General features: G+C 39.5%; 1 protein-coding gene across 4 annotated transcripts; it reads left to right on the top strand.

The window, feature by feature from the left end:
- Positions 1-14863, top strand: u2af2b (U2 small nuclear RNA auxiliary factor 2b). 4 transcript variants are annotated; one of them, XM_034301648.2, is made up of 13 exons: positions 1-151; positions 468-606; positions 3940-3960; positions 4331-4463; positions 7451-7554; positions 7882-8033; positions 9219-9335; positions 11029-11179; positions 11397-11476; positions 11785-11907; positions 12020-12106; positions 12329-12580; positions 14076-14863. In XM_034301648.2, exons 2-13 carry the CDS (start codon positions 558-560, stop codon positions 14208-14210), a joined length of 1404 nt encoding a protein of 467 aa, XP_034157539.1. In that variant the 5' UTR covers positions 1-151; positions 468-557; the 3' UTR covers positions 14211-14863. The 4 variants fall into 4 exon arrangements, with proteins under 4 accessions (XP_034157539.1, XP_026784072.1, XP_026784073.1 ...); XM_034301649.2 differs by having other exon boundaries at positions 30-606; positions 11029-11167; XM_026928271.3 differs by lacking the exon at positions 3940-3960 and having other exon boundaries at positions 28-606.

Here is a 14863-nt window from a genome sequence, read left to right as displayed (position 1 = left end):
AGGGTACGAAAGCAAGGCTTTCCAGCGCAAACGCAGTGCACTTCACTGTTCCACACGGAGCCATTTTGGATCCAGCCACATTTCACTTCCGCCTGCGCAGAGAGAAACGAACCTGCTGTAAACTAGCTACGCTGAGTCGCTCGCCTAGCTGGTATTGTATTTGTGCGGAGGATTATTCATTAACATTTTATACTTTATTTCAGCGTACACACAAGAAAGAAATTCAGTTATATATTCACATATTTGTCTGTTATTTAGCTATAAAGGGTGGAAGGTTGTTTTTGCGCGAGCTTCGAATCAGCTAGTCAGTCTTGTTAGCTAGTTAGCTAACTTAGCAGAACAGGAAAAAAAAAAACAACAACACCTCAATATAACAACGCGACTTAGAGGAAGTTTCTGTGCAGCTAATTGTGCATGCAGCTTTAATAAACCCAGGTTTCTCCGTTTGGCCGAATGTTTCATAACAGACAAAGACATCTCACTTTTGAAGTAAGATAACGTGGTCGGCTAAGCGTTCCCAGGTTTCACTCGCTCCATTCATCCGCTGCGAATTCAAAATGTCGGAGTTTGACGAATTTGAGAGACAACTGACCGAAAACAAACAAGGTGTGTATCTCCTAGCATGCTTCATTAGCACTGAATTTCATTGATTGGTGTTTTTTTGTTCTCCTGACGCATATAACGCGTAAGAAGAGATTGAAAAAATATCACATTAATGCAAAATGCACTGCATTCGAGTCTTTTCAGTGAGTCGAATCATTTGGCTCGGCTCACTCAGAAGAACCGACTCCCAATCGATTCAACCACAGGACAAAGGTGGTTCAAATTAGGGCTGCACAATATATCGAAATGTAAATATCGCGATAACTGAATGATTTTTAATACTTCAAAAAAAAAAAAAGTTGCAGAAAGTTTTAGGGTGACACAGAGAACGCTTTCTTTTCCTCAAAAGAACATGAAATATATATGTTGGTTATGCCATTTTCAGTTTTTAAATATATAAATGTATATTTAAATACAATTAAAATTGAGTTTAGATATTTATTGAATTATTGTCCCACATATCGCATTATTTATCGCATTTTTCTTCAATATCGTGCAGCCCTAGTTCAAATGAAATTGTACTCTTAACTTCGAATGAACTAAATAACGTTACTTTTCAAGGAATTTCCTAAAAATATCCACTTACAATATTTACTTACTCACTCCAAATGTGCGTTGATAAACATTATAAGAATCTCTTAATGATATTGTGCCTGTGTTTTTATGAAGGAGCTTCATTTGCATTTGGTCGCTTCCTGTCATACTGTCTTCATTCACACAGCTGAGAGTCAAACACACACTCAGCATTCGCGATCAGATGCTGATTAAATTACACTGCAGGAGGAACGGCGTCGTACCGAAATCCCTAAAGGCCTCGAGTTATTTATTTATTTATTTATTTTTTAATTCTTCCTGTGATCTCAGGTTGTTTTCTCAAGATCACGACGTGTTTTTCCTCGTGATGTCGAAATGCGTTAGGCGTACATGCTGTACATCAGGGATGAGTGTGTCCGTTTTTTTACTCTAATCAGGAATTGACTTGAGAAAGGAGTAACGCACAAAAGGCTGCGCAGTTACATGAAAATAATGACGGGGTGGTGTGATGCGGCGCGACGCGCAGCGGAGTGCCGCTATTCTCTGAAGTGCATTATTTTCGTTTAACCGCACAGTCTGGTGTGTTTTATTACGCTTATACAACAGCGATTTGCCAAAAGATTACAATGTTTAATTTATTAATGAACAACATAATGCGCATTTTAACAGTTTAATGTTGTGGAACGTCTGAGAGACAAATTAGTTCCTGTTCTCACCTGCGTTATAGTCACTATATAAAGTCATTTTCTCACCAGTGTTGCGCTTTCTCTCTCTCTCTCTCTCTCTCTCTCTCTCGTCTCTCTCTCTTTCTGCTCGCTCGCTCTCTCAAAAAAACAGAAAGCGTAACCTTGCCTAAGAGCGCTTACACCTTCCATAAATGTTAAATAAATGTCTCCTAACTTTTTTCTTAGAACGTCACCACATCAACGATTATAAGAAGAACTTTTTTTTTAAACCCTTTTTTTAATTCGTTTATTTTTAGCCTTAGATTATGCGGAGTGTCTGTTATACAAGTCCCTGTTACTATAGAAACAGTTAATTATTAGAACGAGCGCATTAATATTAACCTGTCGTTAATATACCTGGAACTACTTTCTGAAACGTGCTGTTATACAGAAATAATGCACACTTTCTAACCAATCAGATTTGAGAATTCAACCGCACTGTGGTATAAGAGAAAATAGGTGGCGCAGTGGTAGATTTATTGCATTACAGCTCCAAGGGTCCTGGGTTCGATCCTGAGTTCGAGTGACTGTGTGGATTTTGACTATATATATATATATATTTTTTTTTTCCCCCAAAGTTCCCCTTCGGGATCAATAAAGCACATCTGTCTGTCCATCTGTTTGTCAGTGCTACACAATGTCCAAATTAGTTTCCGTCACTTGAGAAGGTAACTCAGAAATCTGTACTATACTGTCAGGGACTCTCGCGTGATGCTGATCAGTTTCATTGCCAGCCAATCCGAGGGCCTGGGACGTCTCCATGGTTACCACACGAGGTTTGGGGGATGCCACCTCACGAGGCACAAACTTTGGTAATATATGGAAGTCGAGAAAGGCCACGAGTTATAATTTGTTTTTCTGTTTTCTTGCGATCACAACTTTGCTTCTCATCTTGTGATCTCCAGATAACAAAAGTGATTTTCCGAGATCACGTAGCAGGAGCCTTCGAGTATTACATCGTCCCGTATTGGTATTACGGCGATTCTGCAGTAATTCCATCCTCTTTCTGAAGGTCTTGAGCAACAAACCATTTAGGCGACATCTATTAAACATCATGCGGTAACCATGGAGACGTCCCGGTCACTAAAATCGACTGGCACTGAAACTGATCGCCCGTTCAGGGTCACTGTAGTGTCCATGACGGTGTAGCTGCAGAGTTCTGACTCGCTCTCTCAAGTGACAGACACTAGTTTGGAAATCGTTTAGTACTGACGAACGTATGGATGGATGGATGGATAGATAGATAGATAGAAGTGGAAAAAATATAGAGCAACTCCACACAGTCACACGAAATCAGGATCGAACCCAGGAGCTCGGAGTCATAGAGTTTTTTACACCACCACTGCACCAGATGTTTCCTCTTGTATTAGTCCCTGATTATTAACATCATGTATGTTTATTAATGCATTTGAACATGATGAGAAAAATGTCATGATCTTCAGAAAACAGCTTTTTGTTATTTTTCTTTTGTTATCACAAGAGAAATAAGGTGTGATCTGGAGATAACAGTACAGAAATCTAAAAATAACTCTTTGCCTTACTGGAATTGCATAGAAATAGGATGTAATTACTACAGAATTGCCGTAACACCGGTATGACAGCATGCCATTTGCCAGTGTGCTCCGAAAATAACTTATCTTGAGATCACAAAAAAAAAAAGTTGTGATCTCGAGATAACAGTACAGGAAAAAAAAAAAAACAAATAACTCATGGCCTTTCTGGATTTCTGTAGCATTGCCTACATCTATTAAAAAAAAGCTCGTATACGCAGGCCGGATCTCACCGTTCATCTAAAAGAGCTTTTGTATATAATTACATAACATGACAAGGTCGCTTTTTTCTTGACAATGTACATGTATTTAATTTGTGTGCAGAAATCTTCCTGTTATTTAAATCCAAAGTAATAGTGTGTTTCCAGGATTGTACTGTGTTGAGTACTGTGTTGACTCTGTTTACCAGTGTGTTTTCATGTCACTACACCAAGTCAGCGCAGCCGTGACCTGTTGGTGTGTGTGGTAAAAGAAGAAAGAAAATTATGGCACCCTCTGATTCTCACTCTCGTTCTCTTTCAATACAGGTGACGGCGTTAACGGCCATGGTGGGTATCAGTTTGGCGTGCTCACTTATCCAGTGCTCAGTAATACAAATATAATAACTTTTAAACCTTTCTGTTTCTTCTTATTTCATATGTTTAAAAAAAAAAAATACTCTATGCCAGATTTTTACATGCAAAAATTTAAAGCTTTTCTAGTGTAGGGCTCAGGCAGGTCTTCTTTGTCTCTTTTTCTTTTTTCTTTCTTTTTTTTTTTTTTTAATTTAAATTTATATATAAATGCTGCTGCTGCTTCTATCGGTTCTTCTGTCCTCCACAGCATTATATTTCCTCCGGTCTGCCTTCAGCTAGGTGTATTTTTGCGACATTATCTTCCTACTGTCTTAATCCTGCTTGCTCTCTTGCCTCTCTTTAGAGCGGGACAAAGAGAATAGGCACAGGCGTCGGAGTGGCTCGCGTAGCCGTAGTCGTGAAAGGAAGAGGAGGAGCAGGGAGAGGAGGAGCAGGGAGCGACGCAGCAGCAGCAAAGATCGCAGGCATAGACGCAGGTGAGAGGGGAAGTACAATCTGTAACCAAGCCATTCCAGTAATTTTACATTATTCATACATGTAATACGATTCCAGTGTGTGATTCGTGTGTCCATGCAGCTTCATTCAATACACGCCTTTATAAAATCATATCATGTATTATGAATCTCTGCTCCAGCTTTCATGGTTTTAATGTTTTAATGGTTCATTTATTATTGGAACAAAAACATACTTATGCTAAACACTAGGCATGATATAGTGAATTGAGTGAGTCTTGAATGTTGTGGTACAAAATACAGGCGAGTCGAATTTTGCTTCTCTGAGGTGTATCGTGTTTAATATTTCCGTTTAATAATCATTATGAGCTCTACCTCTCCTTACACACTAGAAGGCAGCACCAGAGGTAGCAGCATACAGAGCATGAAGTTTGTGAATGGGGAAATTCACCACCTTGATGCATGCGTTATGGCACGTGTGTCAAACACAAGACCTGCAGCCTCGTTTCATTTAGCCTGTGTGAAGTTGGAAAAAAAAAAATGCTGAAACGGCCCGCAGTACCCTACTACTCAACGTTTTCACACTACACAGAATTCACAGCGGCTCCGTAGCGTAAGATCCGAAGGTAGTTACTGTATACCGGCGTATATAGACGTGCACTCCAGGTCTTATCACGGCTGGCTTGAACGCGGTCCGAAGCACGTGTTAAATCAACGCCTGCGTGCTGCCGCAGGACAGAAGCACGACGTGTGTTGTGCTCGCAGTGGCGTAACCAGAATTTCATTTTGGAGGGATGAGGAAAATAAAAACACGATTGTTTTTCTCATCTGTACAATTAAATTTCTAAGTGTGATGTGTGTGACGGAAACACAGCTGAAAGTGTGATAACACAAACTTATTTAATCATTTATGGTGCAATCTACCATCAAACAATCTTTCCATATTAATAACGTTGCCATGAAATACATTTGACACTGAAAAAGATTAAAATAACATGTTAATAATAAGGGAGAATTAAACTTTATATTATAAATTCTGATCTACTCTTTTTTTTTTTACAGCTCAGTGTATTGATATTGCAGTGGTTCAACTTGTTGTCATTACAAAATAAATGTATTAACGTAATATTTTATTCGTGTCGGTATCGTCTTGTGAAGCCTGTGTCACGATATCTCTCATATAGTGGCTTTAATGTTTCGTCTCATGTCTAATACACACGTTGTAATAAATTATATCATGATACACTTTTGAGATATTGTTGATATCGTGATATCTTTTTAAAATTTTTAGAAATGTTTTTAATAATTCAAAACTAAATGGAACTGAATGGAGTTGATCTGATAAAATTGTTTTTACTTAATCTTTGAAATAAATTATTTTTTTAAATCTTTTTTATTTTTCCCATTTTCAGCACTGCAATTTAATTTTTCTCAGCATTAAATAAGCGTATCATCAAATTTATTGCACCCTAGCTGCAACTCAATTATTTTGCTAATTAATTAGTTGGATTATTTAAAAGCAATATTAAATACCAGAAATATTTATTTAACAAAATATTTCTTTGCAGCATTTCAATCAAATAATACTACACAACTCTTACCTAGGTGTAATTAAATAACTAACAGCACTAACTGCAATACACTAGTACTGATATTTATCAGATAATCTGTCATGGTAAGAGAATATTATTAGGTGCTTACGATGGCCAGTGTAACACCAGGAGCCTGGTTCTGAGACGCTTCTGAAACACGCTGATGTGTACAATAATTTATAGACTGTATACACTGCGTAGGTGTAGAAATGTTCCTAATACCTGGTGCGCAACTTTTTTGAAACTTTACTGCTGTTAAACATTAAGCACAAATGTGAGCTGGTTTCAGAGACATTGTATTAGTGAGTTCTCTTGCAGGCTTTTCCAGGTACTGCATGATATTTGTTGTCTTGATGGTTTGCCTCTGGTACTTTTGTTGATAGATATTTCTCTAACCTGGAATTTATAGCGACTGTCCGCTCAGCCACACCACACGTGCACTCCATGCGTGCTTCCGGCCCGACAGCATGCTATATTTTAATCAAGAAACCCAACAGTCGTACCTGCAGCAGTGTCAGTGAATCATAGGGGAAGGGGACAAAGTTGAGCCAACTGTAATTACAGCGCAGCTCAATAAAAATGTGACCTGAGACACTAAGACACCGAATAAACAGCATATGAATGCCTTTTGGTAATCCATACATGTTATTACTGTACATACACAGGATGCACAGTCTTTACGTTGTTGTACATTATGATTTTAAATAAAGTTCGCAGCACATGGATTGTGTGAATGATTGGGATTTGGTCACATTTTTGTAGAATTTATGCCTCATGCGTTAAAGTGGAAGCAGGTCTATTGCATGTGATGTGAATAAAAAAAAAGTGCTTCAGAAGTGTGAACTTTTGCTTTAGCAACGGACAACGAAATTGAATTTCTTCAGTAGACAAATGTTGGTTGAAGGGAAAGGCAAAACAATAATTTTAAGCTCTTCCATTTTAAAAATTATTGCTGTATTCTGTTAAAATTTGTTAGTTGTACAAATCCTTTTGAAGAACATATTTTTGACAGTTTTAAAGTGTCGTTTGGCTGAATCGGTCACTCTGCACCAGCTTATGGCAAAATAGCGAGGATTTGCCCCTCTATTATTTATGAGTTTGTGGGCCAGGCAAAAGAATGCATGAAATGTAATATTTTTAATTTAACAGCAACAAAGTCAACAAACAAGAAAGGATGATAGCATTGTAAGTTAATACAGAATAGCTTGCGTTTAGATTTTTTTCAAATAATGAAGTCTTTGCAGTAAACTGGGTACACAAGTGGTCAACAAACATGAAGAAGGTCCTAACTTTAAAATGACCTGCGTCACTTTTGTTGGGGGGAAGAAAAAAAAACCTTGGCTTAAAATATATATATATATATATATATAAAACTGTATACTATAAATATTTATTCCTAAACTTTGTCTCTGAATTCAGTCGTTCCCCACCGAGGGAGAAGAAGAAGAAAATCAAAAAGTACTGGGATGTTCCTCCTCCAGGCTTTGAGCACATCACACCGATGCAGTACAAGGCCATGCAGGGTGAGTGAAACACTGAGCGGCATGTAGTGCGCTCTTTAACCGCTCAATGCAGCTTTACCTTTCTTTATCTTTTTATATTTTTGTCATGTTCAGATGTTTTCTAATACTTGCCTTTCTCTGTTTTGCATTTCATTTTAACTTTGAGTTGCTTTCTTCAGCATTCAACATATCTCTGTTTATTTACCCCATGTTTAATTTCTTTTCTGTTCAGACATGCTAGTTTGACACCACACGTTTGAACTTCACTCGAAGTCCAACTCTGTGTTGCAGTCTCTATTCGTCATTCTCGCTTAATCACTGCTCTCTCTCTGTATCTGCATGTTTCAGCTGCTGGGCAGATTCCTGCCACAGCACTGCTGCCCACTATGACTCCAGATGGACTGGCAGTTACACCTACACCAGTGCCTGTAGTAGGCAGCCAGATGACCCGCCAGGCTCGGAGGCTGTATGTGGGCAACATCCCCTTCGGCATCACAGAGGTATGTTGGACTGCACTACACTGAGTGAACACCGCTTCATCGTGAATTGCTATTATTCTTCTTAAAAAATGCACTATATGGCCAAAAGTATGTGGACACCTGACCATCACACCCATATGTGCTTCTTCCCCAAACGGTTGCCACAAAGTTGGAAGCACACACTTGTATAGAATGTCTTTGTATTCTGAAGCATTAAGAATACCTCTTCACTGGAACTAAGAGGCTCAAACCTGTTCCAGCATGACAATGCCCCTGTGCACAAAGCGAGCTCCATGAAGACATGGTGTGTGAAGGTTGGAGTGGAAGAACTCGAGTGTCCTGCACAGAGCCCTGACCTCAACCCCACTGAACACCTTTGGGATGAACTGGAACACCGACTGAACCCCAGACCTCCTCGACATCCCAACATCAGCGCCTGACCTCACTAATGCTCTTGTAGCTGAATGAACACAAATCCCCACAGCCACGCTCCAACATCTAGTGGAAAGCTTCCCAGAAGAGTGGAGCTTATTATAACAGCAAAAGGGGGAATAAATCTGGAACGAGATGTTCAGCAAGCACATGTGAATGTGATGGTCAGGTGTCCACATACTTTTGGCCATGTATTGTAGATAGGGGGTTCTTCTTTTTATTTATTTTTTTAAATAAATAACAATAAATGCCATTTTGTGCTGTGTGATGGGCGGTACCATCTCCTCACAAGAGCAAGCAAAATCTATTGTTTATAATACAGGTACATGTCCAGTACTGTAGATAACTTCTACTTTTGAATTAATATGAGCATCTTTGCTAACCACACTGCTTATATTAATACATTAAAAATACGGTGAGTGTCTCTTAAGTAATTATTTAAGCCATTAAAAATGGCGTAGAGCACAGACTACATAGTCATTAGCTTTCCACGTCACGACTTACAAATTTTGATATCTTTCTTATTCCATAACAAGATATATCTTTCATATCTAGAGAATTAATTAGAATTAAAAACTGGTGAGTATTAGATCAACGGTCATACCCTACATTACTATCAAGCGCATCTCCTGTCTCGCTACAGACCACCTTCATTTTTTAAGCACATTCTTTATTCATAGCATCATCCTCTAGTCCGTACTGGTGTATGAATCATAAATAGAACATGAAGTTTCGTATCCTGTTAACGTTTCACCTTCGCTTCACAATCCTCAGGAATCGATGATGGACTTCTTCAACGCTCAAATGAGACTAGGGGGTCTTATTCAGGCTCCAGGAAACCCCGTCCTTGCTGTCCAGATTAACCAGGATAAGAACTTTGCCTTCCTTGAGGTAGGATGGTTTTAATTTTCTTCTGTCACACACATAACACAAAATCTATAGCCATATAATCCAGTTTTTCTAATGAATCTTTTTTCTCCAACTAAACATTGGACTTGGACCCAAATATAACGCATATCCTTAACCTTCTTCGAGGTGCTCTCACACCTGTAAGTGTTTGCCAAGTATGAATTAGAACAAATTTGATACTTTTTATTCATTTACCCATTGGTTTGGTTCAGTTTTGATCCTCACATAATTAAATGAAACATAAAGCAAAACCAAGTTGGCCAAGGAGTGTGCAGGACCGAAAATTTAGCTTTTAATGCTTGTTCTTTGGCCAGAAATACGGTGACGTAAAACGGTGAACAAACCGTGTCGAGTGTCCACAGAAATCACAAAAATCACCCGAGCAGAGAGAACGCTAACGCAGTACACTCATCTGTTTTCCGTTTTTTTGTTCGTTGGTCCAAATCCAGAAAACATCCCATTTCTGCAGTGCTACAGCTCTGTCCTTTGGCTCCAGATTGTGCCCCACAGGTCCGTTTAGCAGCTCACATCTGTAGAAAAATGATAGAATCCAAAACGCAATTCAGAGTTGAATCCCCTTCTCACTGCAATCGAACTGCACTGGAGTTGGAACCGAACCGAGACCACCTCAGGCCTCCGTTCACACCTGGCATTAACATGCGTCCTGGGTGATAGGATCACAAGTGGACAGCTGAGACTCATCCGTTCACACCTGGCTTTATAAATGCGTCTCCAGTGACCAACTGTGATCGGATTTCATACATCGTTTTCACTGGAGGAAGGCTCATGTCCTGCACATTTACTACATCAGTTTTCCTCTGCATTTATGTACAGGCAGAAACGTCCCGTGAATCCTGTCTCGTGTACCTGTACGCACTGTTTCAAACGGTTTAATCGTGTGAGAGATGAGACTGCTAATGAATGAAACTGAAAAGCAGCTGCTTTCTTTTCTGCTGTTATAGCGTCACCTTTATCCATCACCCTGGCAGCAGAGAACTCCAGCGTTCAGTGCGATTTCCAAACAGTTACATATAATCCGGCTCGGGCAATGACGCAGTCGATTAGTTGGTCCTTCGTTGCTGTTTGGGACGTATCGAGACACAGTTGCGTTCACACTACAAGTGTGATGTGGCCATATGTGTCCCAGACCACCTCTGAATGAGGTTTGAGTGATCAGATCACAGTACGTCTTAGAGATGCATTTGACCCCGTTCACACCTGTACTTGGTGCTGTCCTCCGGCGTCCTGGGTGAAAGGATCGTATGTTAATGCCAGGTGTGAACAGAATCTCACTTTCGTCTACACCTGAGTGCGATTGCTGTGTTCTTACCTGCTCAAACAAACTGCACCGTGAGGGGAAAAGACACCAGGGTTCGATTCGAACAGACTAAACACTGCACATGTGAAAGCACCTTTGGACTCCAGTCCTGGAGCCACAACCCAGATATTTCTTTTCAACCAGACAGAGTGATACGGCACAGTAGAGATACTAAGATCGTGTCTAAATACTGCAGAACATAATCTAAGCAAACAGTACCATGAAGACCAAGGAGCTATCAAAACAAGTCTGGGAAATAGTCCTAGAAATGTACCAGGAATATTGTGAATAACAGCCACGTTTTGAAGTTGGTGACTTTGGAGTACAATAAATTATTATTCTCACTACCTACTTTAGTTGCGCTCAGTGGACGAGACCACACAGGCAATGGCGTTTGATGGCATCATATTCCAAGGCCAGAGTCTGAAGATCCGCCGGCCACACGATTACCAGCCGTTGCCAGGCATGAGCGAGAACCCCAGTGTGTATGTGCCAGGTGGGTTTACTGGTGGGTTTACAATCACAGCATACATCATCATAACACATTCACATGGCTAAGGATTATTTTAAAGCTTCACACAATGCATACACTTCATTAATATATAACAGGATTTTTTTCAGAGGAACTTTTTTATTCAGATCAAGTTGGCATTGTTTTCTGCTTACTCTAAGGTCCGTATAATTCTTTTGGATTGGACACTTGTGAATATTTTTATGTTTTTCAGGAGTGGTGTCCACTGTAGTCCCTGACTCTGCTCATAAGCTTTTTATTGGAGGCCTGCCCAACTATCTCAGTGACGACCAGGTCAGTTTGTACTTCGGCAAAATTGCACGATTGCAAAAGTTATGTACAGCTGATCTGACAGAACAGAGAAACATTTATCATCCACTGAAGAATCTTTCTCCTTTTGACTTATCAGTTCAATTTGGTAATGATCGAGACTTAATCTTGTCTTGTTTTTTTTTTTTTTTTGTTTTTGTTTCTGTTTTTATTAACATGACTGGTTCCAACCGGCATTTTCTCTAATCTTCATTGGCTCTTTGAAACATGCACACAACTTGGAACAAAGAAAGGACTTCACCACCACCTCTGCCACCTGTTTTATATTTTAGGTAAAAGAGTTGTTGACGTCCTTTGGGCCTTTAAAAGCATTCAACCTAGTGAAGGACAGTGCCACAGGGCTCTCCAAAGGCTATGCCTTCTGCGAATATGTTGATGTCAATCTTAACGATCAGGTGGGTTGATGCGTCTGTTAGAGAATACTCAACACGCGTCATCCAGATAAACATGTTTAATTAAGTGTGTTTCATTTCACTTTAATCAGTAATGTGTGTGTGTGAACTTCAGGCTATTGCAGGACTAAATGGGATGCAGTTAGGGGATAAGAAGCTCCTGGTCCAGAGAGCAAGTGTAGGAGCCAAGAACGCAACTCTGGTAAGAAGTTTCTTACTTTCACCTTTTTTCCCTGTTTGGCTTTTTTATTTTTGTATTTTTTTTTTCCCCCTCCCCTCTCCTCTCCTGTCTGTCTATTCCCGTCTATTCCTGTCTTTCCCTGATGTGTTTAAATGCCAAAGAGCACAAGAACCTGGATGGCTCCAAAAGTGTACCCCATGAATCTTGTTTCTCATCTCTCAAACTGTGTCTCTTGACTTATAGACAAGCATAAACGAGACCCCGGTGACGCTTCAGGTACCAGGCCTGATGAACAGCTCTGTGAATCAGATGGGTGGAATTCCCACTGAGGTTCTGTGCCTGATGAACATGGTGGCTCCAGAGGAACTTCTGGATGATGACGAGTACGAAGAGATTATGGAGGACGTCAGGGACGAGTGCTCCAAATATGGTCAGGTCAAGAGCATCGAGATCCCTCGCCCTGTCGACGGCCTGGAGATCCCTGGAACTGGAAAGGTACAGAAATACTCAGGCTTGTCTTTCACCTGCAGCCAAAAACCTTCATGATGTATATTTTTTAAATTTTTACATCGATGTGATTTGATCATTATTTATATTTCCTGATCATTTTTATATCCAGATAATATTTTGAAAAGCAGAAGGCTTTTTTTTTTTTTTTTTAATTATAATAATTCTATGAGTAAATGGTCATTTAAAATATAAATTAAAAAAAAGAGTCTGCTTTGTCTGTCACCTAACACCTTTAACAACAGTCAAAAACGATGGGAAAAAATGAAACAAGAGTGTCTGGTATGAAGTTCACTTTAAGTTAAACATAAATCGTGCTTGTGGTATTTTTCTGGTTATGTTTTTAGCTGGAATTAGCAGTTGCTCTTCTGTCTCTGCCAATCGTTGAGAACAGTGATACACTTCATGATGTCTTGTTTAAGAAAGGATTTTTGTTTGTTTTTGTTCTTCCTGCCTCAATCCTCTCTTGTTCTGAGGCACATTTTCCATAATTTCAGTATAGCTAGCTGATTGGCGCTTTGTTGTAGACTGGTTTATACATTCGTGTTAAGGTGTATTTGCATGCGCACAACTCCTAACAGCGCACTGGGTGTGTCTGCTGTGCGTCATACACACATGTGGCAAGTGTGAATATAAATTGGCTGTCATTATAATGGCTAGTTTAATCATCATTGCAGGAACACGCACTTTTCTTCTTTTTTTTTTTTCTTTTTTCTTTTTTTTTTATAGTGTAGATGATGTAAAGCAGTTGATTTTGTGACAGAATTGTGGATGAAATAATTTGTTAAAGTGAAGTACTTCAGTAAGTATACTGTATGATGCCGCTTCATATGAAAAATGTTTGAGTTGACTTGGTTTATAATTGAGGTTTCTTCTTTTTTTCTCTTTGCATTATTATACCGTTGCCATCATGAATCCATTATTCATACAATGGATCTTTGTTTTTCACTCAGAGACGTCTATTTTTCTCATTCTGTTGTCTGTTATTTCTGGTGTGATTCACATGCTCACATCACCTGGGTAAGCCCCTGATGTGCTTCCAGGCATATTTCAGCAAGATCTCTAAACCAGGCCTTAGAAATGCATGGCTACACTCTTTCTTCCTTTCTGTGTGTGGAGTAAGAAGTGCATATCGCCTCCTAATGGACAGAGACAGAAATGTTCGAGGTTCCAGTGTTTGCTGCAGCTCTCAGAGGCATGAATTATCAATTGATTCAGATAATTATACAAACATTCATGAAGCTTCATTTCTTTTCTCTTTTTCTGTTAGAGCCCTCTGTTGAAGGTTAAGAAACTTCTTATTTTTCAGGAGACAGAAGTTTGAAAACTATAGCCGCACAAAATAAATCAACGTTCTAGCAGGGAGGATTGTAGTGCGCACATGCGAGGCAAAAACGCATATTTGAAGGCACATGCTTAAGACACACGAACACAACACCGCCTCACTGTAACAATGCCATCCTGTGTTTTCTGCTCATTACAGATCTTCGTGGAGTTCACAACAGTTTTTGACTCCCAGAAAGCCATGCAAGCCTTGACGGGGAGGAAGTTTGCCAACAGAGTGGTTGTGACCAAATACTGCGACCCTGATGCCTACCACCGCCGAGATTTTGGCTAGATCAGAATGCATGGGAGCGGAGAGAAGGGGAGTGTGCGGCGCAGGAGAAACCAGATGAAAGGCTGTATTATGACCGAGGAGTGAATGGAGGGATGGCAAAAGGGGGATCTTTTCTTGTAGTTCAAGGTGGCATTTCATGTTCGTATTTTTTTTTTTTTTTTTTTTTTTTTTTTTTAAAGCAGAAATAGCTTTGGCGCAATGAGTTTGCATTTTAATAAAGCGGGGATTATTGAGTTTATTAATTTGTCTAATTGCATATTGAACAAAATTGTTTAGAAGAGTGGGTGGGGTGGGGGGGAGGAATTACAGTACATAATGCTCTAAAAGGACAGAATGTTGTCAATGGCATGAGTGAAGGAAATAAATTGCTTCCTTTCACTTTACTTTGATCCCTCTATTGTCATACAATTTTGCTGTTGGTGACCTAACCACCTTGATGCTACTACACTCTCAATTTTTCAGTCTTTTTATCTCCGAAATTAGTTTAGTTCAACTGTGTGTTAGTTTCTATCCAGCTCTGTCTGTCCTGTTCCCAGTACACGACTGCCTCTTATATTGGTAATGTAACTTCAAGTCTAGCATGGCACCTTTGTGTCTCTCTATGTGTGAACATAACCCTCTTTTGATAATAAACTTAGTGAGAATTTGAAAAA

Source organism: Pangasianodon hypophthalmus, chromosome 29 (assembly GCF_027358585.1).
Source record: "Pangasianodon hypophthalmus isolate fPanHyp1 chromosome 29, fPanHyp1.pri, whole genome shotgun sequence".
Lineage (NCBI taxonomy): Eukaryota > Metazoa > Chordata > Actinopteri > Siluriformes > Pangasiidae > Pangasianodon > Pangasianodon hypophthalmus.
Note: the sequence above shows the minus strand (reverse complement) of the source record. Positions and strands in the feature narration are given on the sequence as shown.

Bases quoted from the DNA above. Each gene is read 5' to 3' on its own strand.
- u2af2b (XM_034301648.2), top strand. From the start codon at position 558: ATGTCGGAGTTTGACGAATTTGAGAGACAACTGACCGAAAACAAACAA. The intron at 11,477-11,784 runs GTCAGTTTGTAC...TTTATATTTTAG, and splicing joins ACTATCTCAGTGACGACCAG to GTAAAAGAGTTGTTGACGTC. The intron at 12,581-14,075 runs GTACAGAAATAC...TGCTCATTACAG, and splicing joins AGATCCCTGGAACTGGAAAG to ATCTTCGTGGAGTTCACAAC.